The sequence below is a fragment of the Triplophysa rosa genome, linkage group LG1 (genome assembly GCF_024868665.1).
Source record: "Triplophysa rosa linkage group LG1, Trosa_1v2, whole genome shotgun sequence".
NCBI lineage: Eukaryota > Metazoa > Chordata > Actinopteri > Cypriniformes > Nemacheilidae > Triplophysa > Triplophysa rosa.
Window position 1 is genome coordinate 5,512,519 of NC_079890.1, and position 23,891 is coordinate 5,536,409.

Here is a 23,891-nt window from a genome sequence, read left to right on the forward strand (position 1 = left end):
TGACGTAGTCTACGCACTTGCGCAGGCTACCGTCCTTCTCTCTAACAAAGACAATCGGCGATGTGTAGGAGCTACAACTCTCTCAGATGAGTTTAGGATCAGGTAACTGATTAATATGAGTTTTAACCAACTCGTACTCAGAAGGTGGAATTTGCCTGTACCGCTGTTGAACCGGGACATCATCGAGCAAAGGAATCTCATGAGAGAGCCGGTTAGTACAACCCAAATCTCACTCATGAGACGAGAACGCGCCTTGAAAATCAAAAAGAAACTCCCTAGCCTGTATTTGTTCTTCAGGAGATAGCCCCCTCAAATTGATGGACTCAATTTGAGCAGGAACGGACATACCGGAAGCATCACAAGAGGCTACTTGAGCGACCACTGTTGAGACTAACGTAACCCCCTTATGTAAGCTTAACAGATAAGTCTCTCTCAACTTATCGTGGTAGAATAAAGGACCACATCTATGACACTCACATTGACCAAGGGCACATACATATACAGTGCCCTCCATCACACATACTAAAGCCGGGGAAGCTAATAAACCAGCAGGCAGGCCTGTGTCTGGAGGCTCGAATAAAAAGGTATTACCCATGTGCAAGGCAGAACATGTTACAACTACAAGCTTCATAGTGCCACCTGGAATGCGACACAGCGCGTCCCCGAACCCTTACATCAATCCCACAATCGGAACCGCGTGTTGCTTGTTGGCAATGTTGAAATGCCCCAGAAAGATTAGAATCCTGCATCACGGCCGGTAACTCAAAAAAAAAGAGCCATACCACCCGAAAAGCTCCCGGTAACAACGACTGAGCACGTTCATCAACAAAATACCAGGAATATCCGTGTACGGGCCACTGGGTGGATCTTGGACCACAAGTACCCCACAACCAGAAACTAAGTTACCACAGATTTCAATATCCAACTCCCTATACCCGATGTATGGAATCTCAAAGCCATTAGCTGCACGAAGCTGTAGCCAGTGGCAAGACTGTAAACGATCCTGGCCCCATGGCTCGAACTGACGCTGAAAACAGGTCTCAATATCAATCAGTATCAATAAGACAAGGCACAGAAATTCCCCCAATGCTAACAACAAGATGTGGACATGGAGAAACTAACTGGGATGCATACTTATCACTAGTAAAAAAACGAGAGCTAGATGAACCCCCCGCTGAGCTGTGGCTCTGCAGCCCAGTGGGAGCTAGTTTCCTGACGGCTGAGAGACCTGCGATGGCACCAACTCAGAAAGGAGGGTCAGCAAGGGGCCGTAAAGGACGAGGAGGTCATTGCTCCCCATTACACTCTCGAGCAAAATGGCCCGGTTGCTGACACCGCCTACAAATAACGCTGTTCGACCGAGGAGATCGACCCCGCGAGTGAGAAACTTGAGTACGGGCAATAGTTTGTGTAAGCTGATCTATCTGCCGCTGTTGTTGAAACAACAATTTCCGCAGCTCGCCTAACTCAGACGACTGACCCTCACGACCCGAGCCCAAACCAGCTTCACCCCGCAGCCCATACTGAATCCCACTTACTAAAGGAACCGATTGGCTCCAGCTTCATACACCAACCAACGTTCCCATCTAATCGCCTCCCCTCGGACCTCAAGTAATGTTGCAGTGGGCTGACGTCGGACAAACTGCTTCAACTCTCTACGAAGAGCGCCATCAAGCAAGCATTCGATAAACTGATCCCTTAATACAGAATCAGCATTAGGTATGGCATGTGTTGCCCGGCTCTTCACTTTCTCTAGGAGACTCATCAAACCCAGGGAGAACTCGAACAACGTTTCTCCCTCTTGCTGTCTTTGGGAGAAGAAAGCTTCTCGTAATGCAATGTAAGACTCCGAACACCCATACAATTCACGCAGCGCAGGAATAATCCTATCTCGATCCTTTCTCCCTCTGGTCGATATTTAATCTCCTCACGAGCCTCTCCTTCTAGATGATCGAATAAAAAGAAAGCCTGATCTACACGAGACATGTGACACGCACGCATACATGCCTGGGCTTCTTCAACCCATTCATTAATGCTGATACCACTTCTACCATTAAATTTTGGACATCGACGATCTCTTGGTATAAAAACCAATCGGTCAGCTACCCCAGTCCCCACGTTAGCTGACTGTGGTAGCACCGATGACGCAGTTGTTCATTGTCTGCCCTTAATTGGGCCACTAAATCCCTTAAATCCTGCAGTTACGCTTCCATAATAGAAACACTTTTGAGATTTCTTACAAGAACCAGCTCTTCTACAGGGCAGTCACCACCAGTCTACAAAAAAAATAGAGAGAGAAAAACAAAACCTAATGCACTTATGTCTCAGCCGTCAATAGAGCCGATCCTGCCAACTACGCCAGATTGTGGCGTTACGAAGGGGGGAGAAGTTAAATAAACTACTAAAGCCAAGTTGACTCGACTACGCCACCCCAGGGGCGTTACTGGGGACTCGCCCTAAACGGAATTATTAGGCACACAGATTCACTTTGGCTGGAGACAGGCATGAGACATTAGCATCCAAAAATAGAATGACTTTATAAAATACAATAAATAACATTGGGTTTCCTCATGGCAATGTACATACAAATAGAAAAAAAGGAAAAACCAAAACTCTAAGAGTGAAGGGGGTCAGCATCCACACTCCCTTAGGAGGAACTATGATACTCTCCTGCACAAGAGAACACAGCAACCACACGTGAGCTCCTACAATAGCAAACACACTGCACCTCACAGGGGAGCACTGCACTCACTTCCGACAGGTGGTAGCGGTTTGGCACAGCAACTAGAGACGGACAATGTTAACACAGTAGCTGGTCATTCTCAGTCAGCATACGTAAAGCCGGTCCGAAGGAAACGAAGCTCCGCTAAACACCGCTCTAGCATGCAGAAACCCCACTGGTGAGAAATTGGTGATGCAGAAGCAGTCACCGACACAGATAGCAAGTAACAGGACAAGGAGGGAATGCTAGTAGCAAATCCAGCGCACTTCAGTCGCATGCCACACGCATATTGTTTAACAACTCCGTCAGCCCACCAACAACGCACCTTAGGCGTAGCAAACCCCTGAGAGAAATCATACAAAGAACAAAACAAATAAACAAAACTAAAGGAAGGGCTAAGCGACTTACAAAGCTCACTATCAATGAAACATACCTGAGAGGCTGGTGGCCATCACACACGCTCGTCAAAGAAACACAGCACCCATCAATACAGGCACGCCAGTTAGTTCCTCCGTCCACTAAAACAAATAACACCTCTAAAACCCAATGTAATTAAATGAAAACTTGGGTGCTCACCAGCTAGTAGTTCATACCTTGCGGAGAGCCACGCAACACGCCGGAAGTTCAGTGACGCTTGAATGATGCACATCCAGGCAGCACAACTCAACTTAATTATAGTAGACCTGCGCGAGATCTAATCGCACACGCTTTGTGCCCAATCATTATATTAGACAAACGTCTAATGCCACATTTAGCCCCGGTTTCACAGACAAAGGAATTTTGAGCTGTCTTAACTGAAAATAACTTGCCCTGACATATCTTAAAATATGTCCATGTCATTGTTTTGTCTCAAGATTCACATCTGTAATGTTGTTTCTAAGCCATTATAATAAAAGCGACTTAAATAGCGTAAATCAGTGGTTCTCAAACTTTTTCGTTGTAAGGCCCCCTTTGTGTTAAGTGCATCGCTTTGCGGCCCCCCATATAAAGACGTATAATCTTAAACTTAGAATTTTAATTAAACCAAAAACATTCAGTTATACAATGCTAAAACCTCAATTATTTTGGTTGGTGGTGTCATTTTTCTGATGATTGATTGCATAAAATCTATGATAAAATTCTATATTTCATAAAATGCCACAAAATCTGTGGCCCCCCTGGATCCATTTTGGGGCCCCCAGTTTGAGAACCACTGGCGTAAATTAACTAAGGCCTAGTCCTGATTTAGGCATAAAATAAATTTATTAATCTGTGTTTCTTTCTCTTGTAGACATTCACGGCATGGTGCAACTCTCATCTGCGCAAAGCGGGAACCCAGATCGATAATATTGAAGAAGATTTCAGAAATGGCCTCAAACTCATGCTACTGCTTGAGGTCATCTCAGGTAACTATGGCAAAGGATAATTGTTATTAACAAGACGTGCCACTGCCATAACAGCGAATGGGGAGGAATGGGTTGTAGGTAGAAGGGATACAGCTAGGCCAAAACCTCGCAAAATCTCGCTGGATGAGCACTGTCTTTATCCTATCCTACCCCTAACCCTAAACCAAAGATTTCACAAGATTTTGGCCATAGCTGTATCCCATCTAGCCTTAACCGGAGGAATGCAATGCTCGATCCCTAGTAAAGGAAGTCTCGCCTTCCAGGAAAAAGAGACAATCGTCAATCGATAAAGATGAGGCTCTGGTGCAGGGCTCTCGTGAGGTGCTTTCCAGCCTATGCACATGCACAGTAACTGAAGCAACCTCAAAAAAGGCAATTTTTATCTTAAAGTCACAATGAAATCAAACAGGAAAATTTGAAGTGTTTTACATAGAGTTGCAGTGGTTATTACAAATGATTTATCCGTGCACACCATTATTTTTTCTAAATTCATTTGCACTTGGAATCTTTAATCAAAAACAGTAAGCTCCTCTCCCCTCTCAACAACAACTCTTCACCACATGATGTCAGCAACAAAAAAGAGGTAGGACTATACTGACTGTCCAATGGCTAGGCATTTTCATCCCAACCGTCACTTTGGTGTCATACTAAATGTGTCTGGCCATGTGTATGACTCAAATAATTGTTTTTGTCAGACTTAACATCACATATGAATCCCCGCTTTCTGAATAGCACCCTGTCTACACTGAACGTGACCAGTGCATTGTCATTTGTCGAAAACAAAATTATCTTAAATAAAATGATCACACTTGAAAGTACTACAAGTACAGTAGACATAATGTAGTTTTGTCTGTGTTTGTGAATGTTATGCAGGGCCGGATTAAGAATTCAGGGGCCCCTGGGCACAAGTGTCTTGTAGACCCCCCCATACATAAACATATTAATTTTTCTAAGAATAAAAGGGCAGACTTTGTCAATGATTATACTATAAGAGTAATTTGTCCATTTGTTCAACTTTATTTGTGTAACAAGCACTTCGCGACTCACGTTCTTATGTAAGCGTGTAATGGTAAACGGCATTAACGAATATTAGTTATACTGTTACGAGTCTGTGTAAGTAAACATTTTGCAATGTATGTAAAAGCACTCTGGATTTTCTAATAACTTAGGCTAAAAATCGATAAATTAAGGCAGATAGACCTGATCAACATCAGTATAAAATTAATTATTGGCGAAGACACACCAAATACATGTAAAAAAAACTCTTACCTTTTTAAGATTTTAAAGACAACCGTGAGGGTATTCTAACTTAACCTATATCTTATATTCACAACAAAGCCGTTCTCATTTACATCTTTTCAGTTTCTATAAAAAGTGGCGATTTTGGCTATATTCTTTCACACAGCCTCTGTCATGGTAACCATGTGCATATTTACAGACGAAATGGGTTCATGTTTACACATTCAAACAGTCGATAACAGTGACAGGTTGTTGGAAATGCTGTTTTGTACTCATTTTATTCAGGAGTCACCTGTGGAATGTGCTGCTTCTTCCTGCCGCTCAATGAGACGATCCCTGCACGGGGAAAGAGAGACCTTGCGCTCGCGGGGGACATTTTCCCACTGAAAGATAAAGTTTATCGGAAAGTCGCTTGATTTATCGCATTGTGCTTCTGAACAAAAGCTGCTAAAGGGCTTGTAAAAGTTATTAAATCAAGAGACAGACTTGCGTACGTTAGAAACACGGTTTTGTGTGCGCACTTAAGTGTGTACGGCCAGAGAGGCACACGGCAGAATGAATATAGCGAAAACATTTTCTCCCCCTTTCTTGGGCCCCAAGCACGCATGGGCCCCTGGGCCTGTGCCCATAATGCCCATTGGATAATCCGGCCCTGATGTTATGAAATAATTGCGGTTTCATGACTTCTAATGTGGATAGACTTGGTTGTGATGTTTGTTTTTATAATCAGTGTTAAATACACGAATGTTACTGGTTGGCAGGTGAGAGGCTGCCCAAGCCTGACAAAGGAAAGATGCGTTTCCACAAAATCGCCAATGTCAACAAGGCTCTGGACTACATTTGCAGTAAAGGAGTTAAACTGGTGTCCATTGGTGCTGAAGGTATGTAGAGTGAAACACGTATAGTACACTGTAAAGAGGGTCAAGAGCTGTGTATGTGTTTGAATATGTGTTGTATATGTTTTCATTTAATTGAAATCTTCTCTCTGTCTCTGCAGAGATTGTTGATGGCAATTTGAAAATGACTCTTGGAATGATCTGGACCATCATTCTCCGTTTTGCTATCCAGGACATTTCTGTGGAGGGTACATACACACTTTGTATTTTTAAAAACCTGACCAGTCATGTTAATAATTAAACACTCATTTACCAGTATTTCTTAATTTAAAATGAGTCCTAATTTTCACTTGTGTGTGTGGGCTCACTCCACAGAGACTTCTGCTAAAGAGGGTCTGTTGCTGTGGTGTCAGAGGAAGACCGCCCCCTACAGGAACGTTAATGTACAGAACTTCCACATCAGGTGAGAATTTAACTACATTTAGATTTGCACTGCAGCTGTGTGACGCAAAACTGACTTTGTCTTTTCTGCGACATTGAAGGGTAGATTTTCAGATTTCTCTCTATTTTCTCTCTCCTGTTCTTTGTGTGTCTGCTTGGTTCTTTGTATCTCAGCTGGAAGGATGGCCTAGCTCTGTGTGCCCTCATCCACAGACACAGACCAGACCTCATCGACTACTCTAAACTCAGAAAGGTGCTTTTCAGTCTCACTGCTTACTCTAATCGTTTACACCCACCTCTGTTCTATCCTTTTTCTTTGTTCTTGTTTCTGTGCTTTAGTTTTTCAAGTGAGACTAACCAAATGAGTGATTAACAAAAATAAAACATGATAAATATAGTTTACTCAAGAAAGCTAAGCATACGAAAACACATCAATAATTCTCTAAATGCCTTACAGAAAAGAATTTCACATGTTTTTCGCATGTGATCACATGTGTACAACATGTGTTTAACATGTGCAAAAACACATGTGAAATGTGTGTTTTTGGATCATTTTTGTGTGAATCCCATGAGAAACACATAGGATAACATGTAAACACCCATGGGATGACATGTGCAACATGTGATGACATGTGAAGAACATGTGGAGACATACAGTATCACCACTTGTCCCACATGTCATCCCATGGGTTTTACATGTTATCCCATGGGTTTCACAAGGGATTCACACCAAAATGTTCCAAAAAACACGCATTTCACATGTGTTCTTCACACATGTGAATTTCGTATGTCTTTTCTGTAAGGATGATGACACAAAAATGAAATATTATCATGGGCAAATTTTGTGCGCTCCCGTGTGTGGCAAAAAACTCAGAAAAATGACTGCTTACAATATCAGGAAACGCAATTCCGAGCAACATTTCAGTGTCCAGGAACACCTTATTCCTTTGTAAGTCACAGGGAAGCCGTAAGGATCACCGATGAGTCCAGCTGCTTGTAATTTCAGCAAATAATTGCATGTTTTAGTCCTCGGTTTCTCCTATTCTCCTCAGCCATTTTGCTGGGTGTTTTGGGTAGCGTGTCCCAGGGCGTGTCCCCCTAATGAAAAATAAATATACTAAAATGTATTTGAAATACATTTATTTCATGCTAAGTATACGGCAAATCCATTTACATCTTATATACTTAATGAAAATACACTGCGATTGTATTTGTGGTATACTAAATTGGTATTTTATAAAAATAAAACTAATTTTGTACTTAATATACTTTAATTGTGCAGAAATGGTGCTGAAGTCCAACTAAAGATATAAGTGTTTGATTGTGCTAAAGTGGAACTCTTGCAAGTGCTTCAGGTACACTTTAAATATCTTGCATTGAAAGATTGATTTGATTAAAAAATCATAAAATCCTCATCAAAAGTGACATTAGAACACATTTTTATTTAAACTCAGTCTTAATATGAAGAAATGTGCATTGTGTATAAATAGTACCCCAAATAAAGTTCAATTATAATTTTATATCAGTAAGTCAGGTCAGTAAATATGTTAATACATTTAAACTATACTTAGTATGAAATAAATGCATTTTAAATGAATTAAATTTTTTTACTAGGGCCGACATGTTCACGTGGGAAAGTGACGTCAACGCATACCCTCTATACTGAATTTGTAAATCTGTACTTGCATAATTTGGCAAAACTAAATATGACTTTGAAAATAGTACAAAAACACATGCCTTCTTGTTCTTTTGCTTCGCGTTGTTAGTGTTTTTTTCCGCCACAGACGGATAGCTCCATTTTAAAGCCATGGCCATATGTAAAGACGCATCACATCACGCGCATGTCATCACCTTCCGTGCACTACATGATGTCCGAGACCGAGTATAGTAATTCAATGAGTTAAGTATTAAAAAGGAAATTTCCAAATGATTCTTATAAAGTTAAATCCGCAAGTTATAAAAATAACGTCTGGTTTGCATTATAGTCTGCGTATAGGAAGGTCGGCTCTGTTTACATCTTGCAAACCTGCCTTAAGTTGTTTAGCTTAAAAGATTTCTATAATGCCTGAAAAAAGCTGTCCGTTAGCATTCACTTTCATCGTAATAGCATTTGTGCAGGTGGTACAAATGTGTTCACCCTCCATCCCCTCTGAATGCTCAGAATACATCACAGCTACCTTTGAATGCCCACAAATGGAGAAGCGTCCTTTGTGGGTCCACATAATCTAGCATCTCCCAGTACAGGCTAACAGTATTTTTGAGGGTGTTGCTGGATTTTTTCTTCTGTCATCATCTAATGTTCTTGGGTTGTTATTTCTTTACAGGATGACCCTATTGGAAACCTGAACACTGCGTTTGAGGTGGCAGAGAAATACCTGGACATCCCTAAAATGCTTGACGCTGAAGGTGAGGGAAATCGTTGCAAATCATAGCACCTTAACACAGTCTGTTTAGTGCAAAAAGAAATTAAATTCAACTCACCTTGATTCTCTCTTCATTTACCTCTCAGACATTGTTAACACCCCTAAGCCTGATGAAAAAGCCATCATGACTTATGTGTCCTGCTTTTATCATGCTTTTGCTGGCGCTGAACAGGTAGGAGCCATCAACGATCAATCAATTCAATTCAATTGCTTAAACAAATGTACAATGTACAATCTTCTCTAAAGTCTGATCAGCTTTTTTCATGGTTATGTACTCACTGCATCGTAGTGCACAGAGGGTAATTGAATGTATAAATTGAAGTAAACTAAGGAAGGACATTATGACATATTCTTTTGGGTGCTGAGCAGAAAACTGATAAGATACTTGTTTTCTCCTTTTCTCCAGGCTGAAACCGCTGCTAACAGAATCTGTAAAGTTCTGGCTGTGAACCAGGAGAACGAAAGACTAATGGAGGAGTATGAGAAACTGGCCAGTGAGGTGCTAAGATCAGTCTTCTCCTGTGGACCTTCTAACATGCATAGAAAGGAGTTTCCGTTTGCAAACTCTAGCCCTGTTCCAAACACTTTTTGTTCATCTCCACCCTTTCTCTCTAGTTGTTGGAATGGATCCGTCGGACTATCCCCTGGCTGGAGAACCGTTTGGCGGAGCAGACCATGCGGGCAATGCAGCAGAAGCTAGAGGATTTCCGGGACTACAGGCGCGTCCACAAGCCTCCACGCGTTCAGGAGAAATGCCAGCTGGAGATCAACTTCAACACCCTTCAGACGAAGCTCCGTCTGAGCAACCGTCCCGCTTTCATGCCCTCTGAGGGGAAGATGGTGTCTGTAAGTCAGAAAAAACCCACCCTCTTTGCTATGAATTCTTTCAAGTGTAATCAAACAGTATATCCTTATGAAAAAAAACCTAAATAGCCACACCCACTTTGAAATTCAACCAATCAAATCAATTTCGTATTCAAATATGTGTATGTGTTTGATGATGTGTATGATTGCAGGACATTGCGAATGCATGGAAAGGTCTAGAGCAAGTAGAGAAGGGTTATGAAGAATGGCTGCTCACAGAAATCCGTCGTCTGGAGAGAGTCGACCATCTGGCTGAGAAGTTCAAGCAGAAGTGTGCCCTCCATGAGGCCTGGACCACAGGTACATGAGCCTGAATCCGCATGTTAAAACACAAAATTAAGCAGTCTAGATCTATTAGCATTTCTATTCATTGTAGTGGCAGTTACTCAACTGGCATGTTACGTCCATGAGTATACAAACACACAAATAATCAGTATATCTCTTTAAAAAAAACTCCACACATCTGTCTTACAGTTTAATTTACATATTATTTTCTGCTTTGCCGCTATGATGGATTCTGTTTGCAGGAAAGGAACACCTGCTGTCTCAGAAGGACTATGAGACGGCTTCTCTGATGGAGATCAGGGCTCTTATGAGAAAGCATGAAGCGTTTGAGAGCGACCTGGCCGCCCACCAGGACAGAGTTGAGCAGATTGCAGCTATCGCTCAAGAGCTAAAGTAAGAGAGAGAGAGAGAGAGAGAGAGAGAGAGAATTTAACATTCAGTTACAGAACAGTCATGCAGTGTTTTTTTATTACTGGAGGTTGCTGTATTGTTGGTCATGGTGGGTGTTCCTGCAGGGTGCCCCAATGTTACTGGTGGGCTGCACGACTAGTCATATCTATTAAAGATTTGACCGAAAAATTGTAAATGGTGGTCTGTATATAATCTATTACTGGTAAATAGAGGCAAAGAATCTGTTTTGAAGATGTCTACGAAGAAGTATCATTCATTAAAAAATGTTTAATGCACCAGTCAAACTCACTTGGGATGATGATATAAATCACTAGCGTACATCATGCCTTATTCTGAGTGTCTATTTACACTGAGTACAAATAGCCCACCTTGTTGGCAGAGAATATTTGCACTAGCTCCACCCACCAATGTGTGATTGGAATAGAGAAAGTGTAAGAACAACTCCATTTTAAACAGCGACTCTAGTGGCGTAAGGTGCAAAGTCTGTATAGCTTGGCATGGGAAACCGGGGTTCAAATCTACCTCTTGCTGGAAACGTTCTTTTACCTTTTTCTATCACATTACAGATCATAAAAATTTGTTTTCAATAAAATTAAAATTCATTTTTATTCATAAAGTTTAGGTTTAGGGTGAGGTTAGGGGTAGGTGTTGGGCATTAATATCTCAATAAGTTGACATCATTTTAACAATTTTTATAAATATAATGATTTACACTCTGTTATCATTGCATAATGTTTAATGCACAACAACACTGGGGTGCAAATAGCAACGTTATCTGCCACTATTTATAAGTAAATAGCATCTAACTACTACAGTATTTCTACTTAATCCAAAGAAAATACAGCTATTTTCACTTAGTGTAAACAGAACCTACTGCTATTTAAACTTAGCCGCTGCCTTTAAAAAAAAAATTCCCTATGCTGTAAAGTATGAAGTCAGAAATAAATCTTAAACAGAAACAATAGTGAAATTGCTCACCGTCCATTTCAGTACATTAGCCTACTTAATTTCATTATCTGACCGGGGATGAATCACGTGTGCTCATGTTTCTACTCGAAAAGGCAGTAACAGGTAATTTTCATGAAGTTAAATTAAGTTCTAAACGTAGTTTAGGATATGACGATTTTTGCATTATAGTATCCAAAACCACTAAGCAAAGTGTTATATTTAATGGTAACTTGTGTACTTACATTATTCTAAATGTTTGAAGTGTTCATGAGGCACTACGCAGACTTATTGGTCAAAGTATTGTGAGCGAGCCATCCGGAATGCTGTACTGTCGGATCGGTCTCACAACATTTAGATTCTGTATGCTAATCGATCTGCACAATGCTGCATGCTGTCGAACACACCTCATGGCAAACCTCATGAATCAATGTGAAGTAGTACTGGAGTTGTAAAGTCTAGCATGTCACTCTGTTGTTGCTTCTATCAAGCGACTCTCTTGGCTTAAGTTACGGTATAGTGTAATGGTTATAAAATTTTATGTCATCCATGAACATGATTTGTGAGTGGAAGTGAAGGCTATAACTCCTTTTCCTTCATAGCGTCACCATGCTAGGCCTTTGTAATTGTTTTGCGACCTCTAGCGGTGAAAGTTATACATTGTGCCTTTAAGGTTACTCCAAAGAAACTGGAGTAAGAATACATCCTTCTTTCTGTCTAGTGAATTAGACTACCACGATGCTGCTACAGTGAACTCCCGCTGCCAAGGGATCTGTGATCAGTGGGACAATTTGGGAACTCTCACCCAGAAGAGGAGAGATGCTCTAGAGGTACATTATACAAAGTGAAAATACTATTTTACTTAACATTTCATTTCAGCTTACTGCTTAAGGTTTTTACACTACTTTTACTTTTGAAAATAAGTTCAAATTTCAATTTGCAAATTTCAATTTCACCTCACGCATATAAGTTACAGCAACCCACCATTGGCCATCTTTAAAATAAAAAAGCCAATTGAATTGACTTGTAAAGCCAATGTTATTGAATGAGTGTTACCCTTCAAATTCCAAATGGAATAGGTGGATTTGAAACATTTATTTACCCCAAAACAGTTTATTTGGATGTTTATTGCCAAATTACAATCCTAAAATAAAATATCTAATGTTTTATCTCATTTTTTAACAAGTTGACCAAGTTAAGCATGAGAAGCCAGCACGCTTGACATTGTAAAGAAGTAAGAGTGCATGAAACACTGTTGAACCAACCCTTTAACAATAGTTTGACTGTACTGTAATTCAGGCCCCGTCTGTGGGCATAGAGGGCTAATGATCCGGGTTATTGTAGCTGATTTCTTGTTGTCCCATCCCCAGCGTGTAGAGAAGCTCTGGGAAACGATTGATCAACTCTACCTGGAGTTTGCCAAGAGGGCGGCACCCTTCAACAACTGGATGGATGGAGCCATGGAGGATCTGCAGGACATGTTTATTGTACACAGTATTGAGGAAATCCAGGTTTATGACATTTTATGCTATATTGATTTGAAATGCTTAAAATGTTCACTGATAATGTTTCACTTCTTCAATGCTCACCACGCATATTTGTGTCCACCATTCTTTTCTGAAGGAGGCAATAACATGTGACATCCTAAAATAAAAATACATGTTACAGGAGAAGAGGGAAAGAAAAGGAAATAGAGAGATTTTATAAACATAGTTAATATTCAACATGTTTCCACCACAGAACATACCTTTTTAGCTGTTTCTTGAATACTGTGAGGGACACAACTGATCGGACAGAGTTGGGAAGATTGCTCCACAGGCAAGGAACACTGAAGTCCCACAAAGCTTAGCTAATTTACTTTTGGATGTTAGGAATTGTATAAGAGAAATTGGAGGTATGATGGTGCAGATCCAGTGCTTGTGGTCCTTGGTCTTAGCTAGGTTGAGTTAAATAAAGATGTGTGTAAATAAAGAATAGGAGGGGTCCAAACACTGAACCCTAGGGTTCCCCAGTGATCATGTCATAGAATATCCCCCCATGATACTGTGAAGCATCTACCTGTGAGTATCTAGTGATTGATAAAATGTCAAATGCTGCAAATAAAAACAACATTATACCATTAGAGGAACAGTAAGAATGAGCAAGCTTAATTCACAAGATCATTTTTAGATTCAATTTGTAAAGATGATAAATGGTGAATTTGGGTATAGGTTCTTAAATGGAAGATTATGGATTAGTCAACTGTTTATGGAAAACTGTGGTGGCCCTAGCAGTTTGGGTGGATGTTAGTAGCTCATTCCACCGAAGAAGGAATTCCTGTGAGGGAACAACCAGGCATTGCTCATTTACTGACCGTAGATGGATGAAAAGGAACATAGAGATAAAATTATTCAGTCTACCAATGGTAAAAAGTGTCAAAGCCTTGAATTTCATTAGAGGTAGCCAGTGGAATGAGACCAATAGCTTACATTCCTAGAGTCGAAGATTATCATCAAATGGTTTAAATATTTTTTTTGTGAAATCAAATAAACTGTTTCATCGGACGCACGCGCATGGCCTGAAGTTAACTTCCGTTCTGTGTTTGTTTATTGGTCTGGACAGTGGCTAATAATGTAACGATTTACATTTTATTTAATTAATATTAATATTAATTATTATTATAATTTTATAGTATAATAATTGTATTGAATAAATTATTTGTTTAATTTTGTAGTATGTTAATTTTATGAAATAAAGTTACACGACCCATTTAACAAATTGTTTTTCACATTTGAAGAAACCTTATGGGACATTGACATTTAACGGTTGAGCTTGGTATATCGCAGTCTAAATTCAAAATATTGGAGAGGCAAGTTTAGCCAAGTAACGGTTCTTCTTGGTTTCTTTTGATTGTTTTTAGAAATAATCTGCAGGAACTCTATTCTTTGCAGATGTGCAGCAGAAGTTACGTTCGGGCCACAAAAGCACGCATGCGCAGTAACGTTGTTTAAGTTATTGCTTTGAAACTGTCTATTAAAAATTCTAAGAGAAATTCTATATTCAGTAGGACATAAAACAGGGAAAGACTTACAGTATTATATATGGTCAGTATTTTTTCAATTCTCACAAAGTAACAGTTATATCAGGTAGAGAAAGTTATCAAAAGGCTGCTATTTTAAGTTAAAGCGGTTATTTAAAGTACTTAATGCAGGTTAATAAATCTGCGTTTACAGTATAGCAAGCAGTCTCCCTCCTTCTTTCATCGCTCTCTCTGCATCTCTTTTAGAGTTTGATCACGGCTCACGATCAGTTCAAGGCCACTCTACCAGAAGGTGATAAGGAGCGTATGGCCATCATGGGCATCCAGAATGAGATCATGAAGATCGCTCAGACTTACGGCATTAAGCTGGCTGGAGTCAATCCATACACGGTCCTAAGCCCACAGGACATCACCAACAAATGGGAAGCCGTAAGTACAGTGTACAATAACTTGAGGAGAAAGTTTACATTTATAAATGAAGAGTTTGGTTCCAAAATTGAAAACTCATATCATGTTTTCTTATTGTGCATTCCAGTTAATATCAATCAAACTGCAGTTGGTTTGATTTGTTTTAAGCCATAATAACTCAAAAAGCACAGCTAACTAACACAATAAAACACAATAAAAACATGATAACATCATAAAAAACATGATTTTTGAAATCTCATTTTGGAACCAAACTCTTCAAATGGACCATATTTGTTTGTGGTAATGTTGGAAATGTAGAAACCATTTTTAATGTAGCACCATTTTAGTAAAAAGAGTTGCTTCTGGTGGACTGTCCCTGTAATAATATTTTGATGCTGTTCAGTGGCAACATTGCGTGAATGTCTGTAAAATAATTGTTTGTCGTCTCTGTGCTGACTTTCCATATGATGGTTGGTGACAGATGGCTGCAATGTGTTGTACAGTTTGGGTTTTGTAATCGATTTTCAAACTGCACTTTTCAAGATCAGAGGTACTCTGAAACACTTCATAGAGTACACCTGATGATCTGGGATCAGTATTTGCACCTTAAATTGTAATGTGTTATAGATTTTTTTTATTGCCCTACCATTGCCCCCTGTAGGTGAAGCAGCTGGTTCCCCTGAGAGACCAGATGCTACAGGAGGAGGTTGCCAGGCAACAGGCCAATGAGAGGCTGAGGCGCTCATTTGCTGCTCAGGCCAACATCATTGGACCCTGGATTCAAACTAAGATGGAGGTGGGTCGAATAAAATAGAGCGATGATGTATATTACCAGTTTGTTTACCAGATTAGAAAAATTCAAGGTGATAGAATAAGATTGTGGACAGTGAACAAGGGTTAGTCTCTTTAATGATCGCTTTTTTGTTGTTAGGAGATTGGCCACGTGTCTGTGGACATTGCCGGCTCTCTGGAGGAACAGATGAATAATCTAAAGACATATGAGCAAAACATCATTAACTACAAGTCCAATATGGACAAACTGGAGGGAGACCACCAGCTTATCCAGGAGGCGCTGATCTTTGACAACAAACACACCAACTACACCATGGAGGTATTCATGTACACAAGTCTCTTTCAAATGATTTCTTGAAAGTTCTAGTTCTAAGACTCTGTTTGCTAATTGTAGCACTTTTGTTTAGAAAGTCTTGACAAAAAAACAATCACATTCTGAACGACATTAATCACTAGTACCATTGCTTTTTGCCATCTGCCTTTCAATCTCTCCAGCACATCCGTGTGGGCTGGGAGCAGCTGCTCACCACCATTGCACGTACCATCAATGAGGTGGAGAACCAGATTCTGACCCGCGATGCCAAAGGCATTAGCCAGGAGCAGCTAAATGAGTTCAGAGCCTCTTTCAACCACTTCGACAGGGTCAGTGTGACACAAATTTCGATGCACCTCAAGACTTATGTTATATAACAGTGCATTCACTGTTATTTCTATATGCAGAAGAGAAACGGCATGATGGACCCAGACGATTTCCGCGCGTGTCTTATCTCTATGGGTTACGATCTGGTGAGTGATCATTAAACCCCGCCCATTCAATATGCCACACCCCATTACAAAAATAACAAGCACCCCACATACAGTATGAATATACAACTTTTTTCTTGTTAATACATTAAAGTACACTGGTAAAATACAAATATAACAAGATATATGTAGCTATTATGTAAATAATACATACAGTATGTAACTGACATTTTCTGTGGCGGTTTTCTGTCAGGGTGAGGTGGAGTTTGCCCGCATCATGACCCTGGTGGACCCTAACAACACCGGCGTAGTCACCTTCCAGGCGTTCATCGACTTCATGACACGCGAGACCGCTGAAACTGACACTGCTGAACAGGTTATGGCCTCCTTCAAGATCCTGGCCTCCGATAAGGTGCGAATGAGACTTGTTACTCTTCATATTCCAGTTGTAACACTTTGAGAACTGAGAGCAAACATGGGCGATGAAACCTCAAAATGTTGATGGTTATCCAGTGTTATGGATAAGGTTTATTCAAGGTTATTCACTTCTCATGAATAATTTTTCTCAAAATTAACTCAAAACCGTGGTAAAATTACTGTTAAACAATGCCTTAGTTGGCTTGTTTATTCTGCATATACAGCAGCAACCACCGTATGATAAAACACCAGTGTTTAATAAATAGGTAATATTAAAAATTGGGCTAATTATTTATTTCACAAAGTAAGATAATTAACTGTAGCATGTTTACTAGCAAATTTCATGTAGAATGTGTAAAATGGCCACAGGTATGCTTTATTGGCATTCTGTAAACTTCAAACACGGCTCATCCAATCAGAATACAGTGAGAAATGTTTCGTTTTAAAACATTAAAACATTACGACTAGAGAGCATTTTAAAACTTTTTCTTTTTATTTCTTAGCCTTACATCACTCTGGAAGAGCTTCGTCGTGAACTCCCACCCGAGCAGGCCGAATACTGCATCAGCCGTATGACCAAGTACATCGGCCACGACGGGACCCCAGGAGCCCTTGATTACATCTCCTTCTCCAGCGCCCTCTATGGAGAGAGCGATTTATAAATGTTTAAATCATCATATTTTACTCTCTTTCTCTCCTCTTTCTCTTTGCCCCCCACTTGTTTTTCTTTGCACCAAAGTTTAGCTTTAAATGAGGGAGAGTTTTCCCTCTTTTCCTCTAATATACTAAAAATTACTTTTCTACATTCTCTGTTTTTTTATCCCCACACAGCTACACAAAAGAAAAGCTTGTGTCTTCATTTAATTTACATTCATTTACATGTCTTACACCCATTCTGTAAAAAAGAAAGGAAGTGTAACAAGGTCAGGTCACTCAAAAAGAGGTTGTCCACATTTGTAGCGGACATGATATTCTCCCATTCATTTTCTCCATCTGGGTTAAAAAATCTTTAGTAAACTTTCATTGAAATAAATAAATATCATATGTGAGAACTGTACCACACAAAGCCATGACAAATGATTGAAAAATAAGGGAATTGACAATCCAATGGAACATTGGAACATACTGTACAATTGATGTACAGTAATTAAAATTAAAATAAAGGATGAAAAATAAAATTCATATTGATTCTATGTAGAAAAGTAACATAGTTTCTAGCTAGTGCAAAATTTTCAATTATACAAAATATCAGTCATAGGTTAGGGTTAGGGTCAAGTGGGAAGCCAGCTCTCGGAGCTTTTGTACTGATTTATGTTTTTTTATTGAGATATTTTGAAGAATATGGGAAATCGAACAGTTCTGGGGCACCACTGACTACCATAGTAGGAAAAAAGTACTATGGGGTACTATGGTGCCCCAGAACTGTTTGGTTTCCCACAATATTCAAAATATCATCTGGGGCACCATTGACTACCATAGTAGTAATTTGTTTCTACCATGTTAGTCAGTTTGGCCCCAGGAGTGTTTGGTCTCGATTATGTCATTCAGGGAGTGAGAGCTTTTGAACGGACTTATGTTTTCATATAAAAGTTGATTCTTTTATTGGTGGAATTCTACAAAATATAATTGACCTTGAAAGCTTTATACATTATTATTAAACATTATTTTTGCCAATGGAGAAAACAAATGGGAAGCTGATTTTTGCACTCTAATCTGGATGTTAAATAGCTGTGTTTCCAAAAATTCCTTTACAGTACAGTATATGCCTTCGACATGAGTTAACATGCCACAAGTACAACAGCCCCTTCCCTCGTGCCTTAAAAATACTTCATAAAATATACATTAAAAAGAGTGGTTGGTGATGCTGAGGAGCATTTGTGAAGATGCATGCTGTGTGTATTAAGCAGACATATGCGAGAGAGCCCCTTCTCCCATTTCGTCTGAACTGTATTCTAAGACCCCAAAAAGCACTACTGCTGTCCAGTGTCTTCTCAACAGGAAACTGTGAGAATAACTGTAAAAGTCTCTACACAGAATGTTCTGTCACCCCGTCCAGTGTTTGTAATGTAATGTGTCATCCTGATAATATTGTTTATTTTGTGTCTTCCCTTACTGTGGTGTTCAGTGATAAACACATTATTTGATTCTTCTATTTGGAGAATGTGTGCGAAAAATATCAACCGAAGCCAGTAAAGGAGCTTTTAAGATATTGTGGCGATAAGGATGATTTAGATGCTGACAGGGGTGGCTTGTGCTAGCCCAATATTTGAATGAGAACATAAGAACAAGCTTTGCCTTCAAATCCTTGTCAACTGGAATATTTCTGAAGTGCATTAGTGAAAGCCAGGGACATACGAGATGAATTCATTACATAAAAGTCTGGATGTCCCTGTCCCTGTAGTGAACCAACTCTCTCTCTCCAATAATCATCCGTTATCCAAACGGATTCCAGATCGTCCTGTACGCTGATTTTAAGACTTGTTATCTACGCAAACCTATACTTTAAAAGGATTAGTTCATCCAAAAATCTGTCATCATTCGCTTAACCTCATGCATTTCCAAACCTGTATGATTTTAGTTTTCACAAACACAACAGAGGCTCCAGAAAAGTCGACTGCACCATAACCTACAGAGTCTTTTAATTCCACTTGATACATTTAACTGCTAGTTCAGCCCAAAATGAAAATGTTGTCATCATTTATTCACCCTCAAGTTGTTCCAAACCTGTATCCATTTCTTTTTTCCACTGAACATAAAAAAAGATATTTTGAAGAATGTGGAAAACCAAACAGTTCTGGGACACCAGTATGGTCGTCGATGGTGCCCCAGAACTGTTTGGTTTCCCACATTCTTCAAAATATCTCCTGGGGCACCATTGACTATAGTGGTATTTTTTTCCATGTCAATAGTACCCCAGAACTGTTTGGTTTTGTGCTCAACGGAACAATGAAATTGAAACATGTTTGTAACTTGAAGGTGAGCAAATGATGACAGAATTATCGTAGAAAGAGAAAGGTGGCCTCTCAGGGTCTTTAAAGGGATGTTTCGGAATGTTCTGAAAGTTTGGAAAGACGGTGGAAGGTTCTAGGGCAAGAACGACAGGCTTAAGAGTTGTAATAATTAAGGGTTTGGTCTAGTTTCTGTTGCTGATAAATATTTGTTCACAAAATTGTGTTTATTGAATACTACCCTTGTAATAATGTAACCCACTGATTTTGGGGTAAATTCATTTGACTTTTCAGACCACTCTGTGTGATCTCATTGTGTTCTACAACTCTTCACTATTATACATTGCACTCAAAAACTCAGTATTAAGAGATAACACGAAAACCCAAGAATAAAACTGTATCTCAAACAGTATTTTCCATCCTGAGTTTGTGTTTATTTGTACCTTTAAATGTTTGTGTAATGGTTTAGTTCACTCCAAATTTAAGGTCTGTCATTACTTCCTCACCCTCAAGTCATTGTAGGCTGGTATAACTTTCTTTTAATGAACACATGGTAAGAAATTGTAAACATTAAAGAATATGCACATGCTCAAATAAGATTTGAGGGTTACGTCGAAAAAGATTGAAATCCATCTCCATTGTGTCCATAAGGGGGCGCTGAGCACGAACAGTTTCAGAGTATGAACGCAAAATGTACATCAGTAAACTTTCTAGACTGAATGAATTAATTCAAATATTAGCTACACTTATATTTACTTTCATTTATATAATTGTTACGTTTGTAGTGATTATGATGAAGAATAATTTAAATTGGTGTCTAAACCTAATAGGGACAGATTCTGATTTATTATCAAAGGCTGTGGTTTAGTTTTTGACCGTATTGTGTCCATGTCATTATTGGTGTATTAGGCACATGTGGCAGAAGATGAGCACAACATCCAGCAACAATTTTCCTTTTCCTCAAAAGGTCTCCCATCCAGTATTGGGAAAACAAGCAAGAGTAGAACTTCCAGAGCTGCTGGCTTAACTAGTGACAATCATTGTTCTTGTATTTCTCCATTCATAAATCATTTTTACAGATCAATGTCACATCACAGCGGTGAAACATAAGATCCAATCTGTTATGTCCAGCCTTCCTTTTATCCTTTTATTTCTTGATCTGAACCATATGATTAAATATTCTGATCAATATTTATCTGATCCCCACATACAACAGTGCCACATGTACAATAGTTATCGATGAAGTGACATTGCAGAGGGACTGTGATAGGAGCTTCATCCACTTGATTTAGTAGATAAACATCCCAGTTCCTTTCCATCATTGGTCTAATTGAATTAGGACGTTCTAAAGTATTCTTAAAGGGATAGTTCACCTAAAAATGGAAATTTCGTAAAAAAAAATGTCACCCTAATGTCATTTAAAAACCTGCATATGACTCAACACAAAAATATATTTTGAGCAATGTCTTAGTGGTTTTATCTTCATATATTGGAAGTCAATGGGGTCCGGTGTTGTTGCTAAAGGATCAAAATCCTGTATTACAATGAATTCCTGGTCCAGAAAATCATCATGAATCGATCCATTGTGTTAAAGTGCAGCCAATTCATTCAGCGGTACATTACGGCACTTGAAGATCTATTGCTAAAATAAACCTGAGTTGAGAGGATTAATTTCAGAAATCTGTGTGGCTAAAGTGGTCTGAAATGAAATTGCGATGATGTGTGGGGTGTTTTCATAGATAAGCTGGACCGAATGCCTCAAGCTGGATGTGAGATGTGGCACACGCCAGGCTGGCCTTCATTATGAAGATTGGCCATTCTTAATCTAGATTTCCTTTTTTAATCTCCAATCGGTTTTATTTGGGTACGATGTGATTGTTTTATTCATGCAATTGAAACATTAAGCTTCTCACAAATAAAACGGCACGGTCACACGGTTTGATGTGGCACTAGTGTTGGTGTATATGAAAAACCGGGTACGAATTGTACTGTTACTGTGATAGTAAAGGCAGATTGATATTACACTGCATAATGAAGGAAATGTAGAATAATAATATATCTTTATATTTATTATGCACTATGTGCAGTATGTACATTTTACCACGGTACAATACTGCTGTTAAAGGAGTCAACACATGCCATATAGACTCTTTGTTCGTTTTCTCAGAAACGAAATATTTAATACCAAACACCTGAACCTTTTCCCACAGCTAATAATGTTTGCTATGTCATTTTATAAAAGGCAAAAAGACACCGGATCAGATGTGAACGTGGAGACATAGACATTGATTATTTTACAGAAAACCACTAAATTAAGGTTTACACACATTCTCAGATCAAATGGTCTTTAAAATCTCCTTTTCCCCATTCAGTAGTTTTTATTCTCACAGTCCATTATTATTTTCGTCTCCACTTATACACACTGCCTATTCTTCTGACAGCCTCGTCCTTAAACACACACACACACACACACACACACACACACACACACACACACACACACACACACACACACACACACACACACACACACACACACACACACCACACACACACACACACACACACACACACACACACACACACACACACACACACACACACACACACACACACACACACACACACACACACACAGTGTCTCACCCAGCCCTCATTGTTGTTAACAGAGCCCTGTGTGTGCTGCGATACTCGATCCCATAGAGACAAAGTCACTGCACAGAACTAAAGAGAGAGAGAAAGTGAAAGACAGGGCCTGAGATGTAGAGGTGAAACCGAAGGAGAACAGGAGGCCGTACTTCATTTGAACAACCCATAATGCAAACTAGTAAACTTTGTGTGGCATACGCGACTCATCTCACACCGTTTGCGCTGTACAAATCATGCTGCTTGTTGAGGACTGGTATGCTAATACTGTGCCGATATCAAATGCTATTTGGGTTTTTCCATAGTGGCCTAATTTTATGAGGAAGTAGTTCCAGAGGCAGCTTGTCGTGTGCAATTAGTCATTATCTAGTTGACAAAATGAAAATGTATGAGTAAGATGCAGAATATAACTCTTCAAACAGTATAAAATCAAATGTGCTCTGTATACTTCATTGTTTCTAATTGCTCTGCAAACACAAAGTATATCTTTAAAGTCCACAGCAATAAAACATAATTTGACACAAGCTCTCTATACAGTGGGGAAGTTACTGTAACTGTCAATTAACTATGCCATATACCGCAGTTTAACTTACCCATGTACTGTGCTGAGAAATATCTTGTTGAACTTGTTTCGTTCCTGGTATAACAGCAAGGATGTTAGATTTACAGTATATACGCTGCAAAAAAATGACTTTTTTTCTTGTTTTCCAGTAAAAATGTCTAAAAATTCTTATTGTCTAAGACTTATTTTCTTAGGTCAGTTTGCTCATCAAGAAAATGCATCTTGATTCAAGAACTTTTAGACATTTTTACTGGAAAACAAGAAAAAAGACTAAGTAAGAAAGTCATTTTTTTGCAGTGTAACATTCAGATTTAATGCTCTTTTTGCAAGTACAAATGTACAAATACTAACAAAGCAAATAACCATACAGCATTTTATCATTAAATGAATTTTAAATGAATATTAAATAGCTGCAGACAAAACAAACACAATCCTGCCATGACCAAAAATGAAAATATGAGGAACAAAAACATTCACACGTTTTTACAGGTACACTCTATAAATAACTATGCTTTGTCATATACTTGTGCAGCTCTTTCTCTCATAACACACCATATCGATTCATAATAGAAGGAATATTTGCAATAATACCACGTATTCTAGTAATTTCAAACTTGACCTGTTTTCTGCTTACTACATGGTAAAACCCTATAGGCTGCTTAAAGTGATGTACTGTAATGGTAATAGAATTTTAATTTATGATTGAACTGTTCCAATTAATCAGATTTGGTAAATATTTGGATTTGGTCAAAAGTTCATTTTAGCCCCTGCATCTAGGGTCGTGTGCGTCAGTCCAGAATGAGG

General features: G+C 39.2%; 1 protein-coding gene across 1 annotated transcript in view; it reads left to right on the forward strand.

Moving 5' to 3' along the window:
• Positions 1-20,313, forward strand: part of actn3b (actinin alpha 3b) — a 35,131-nt gene extending 14,818 nt beyond the window's left edge. Inside the window, exons 2-21 of the mRNA XM_057339282.1 lie at positions 3,993-4,107; positions 6,108-6,227; positions 6,344-6,430; positions 6,558-6,645; positions 6,798-6,876; positions 8,948-9,029; positions 9,133-9,218; positions 9,453-9,545; positions 9,662-9,892; positions 10,063-10,210; positions 10,438-10,588; positions 12,273-12,381; positions 12,922-13,062; positions 14,817-14,999; positions 15,640-15,774; positions 15,910-16,089; positions 16,266-16,412; positions 16,491-16,556; positions 16,768-16,926; positions 17,435-20,313. Coding sequence (XP_057195265.1) covers positions 3,993-4,107; positions 6,108-6,227; positions 6,344-6,430; positions 6,558-6,645; positions 6,798-6,876; positions 8,948-9,029; positions 9,133-9,218; positions 9,453-9,545; positions 9,662-9,892; positions 10,063-10,210; positions 10,438-10,588; positions 12,273-12,381; positions 12,922-13,062; positions 14,817-14,999; positions 15,640-15,774; positions 15,910-16,089; positions 16,266-16,412; positions 16,491-16,556; positions 16,768-16,926; positions 17,435-17,593 — 2,559 coding nt within the window. The 3' untranslated portion in view covers positions 17,594-20,313. The remainder of the gene's footprint in view (positions 1-3,992; positions 4,108-6,107; positions 6,228-6,343; positions 6,431-6,557; positions 6,646-6,797; positions 6,877-8,947; positions 9,030-9,132; positions 9,219-9,452; positions 9,546-9,661; positions 9,893-10,062; positions 10,211-10,437; positions 10,589-12,272; positions 12,382-12,921; positions 13,063-14,816; positions 15,000-15,639; positions 15,775-15,909; positions 16,090-16,265; positions 16,413-16,490; positions 16,557-16,767; positions 16,927-17,434) is intronic.
• Positions 20,314-23,891: the final 3,578 nt, after the last annotated feature.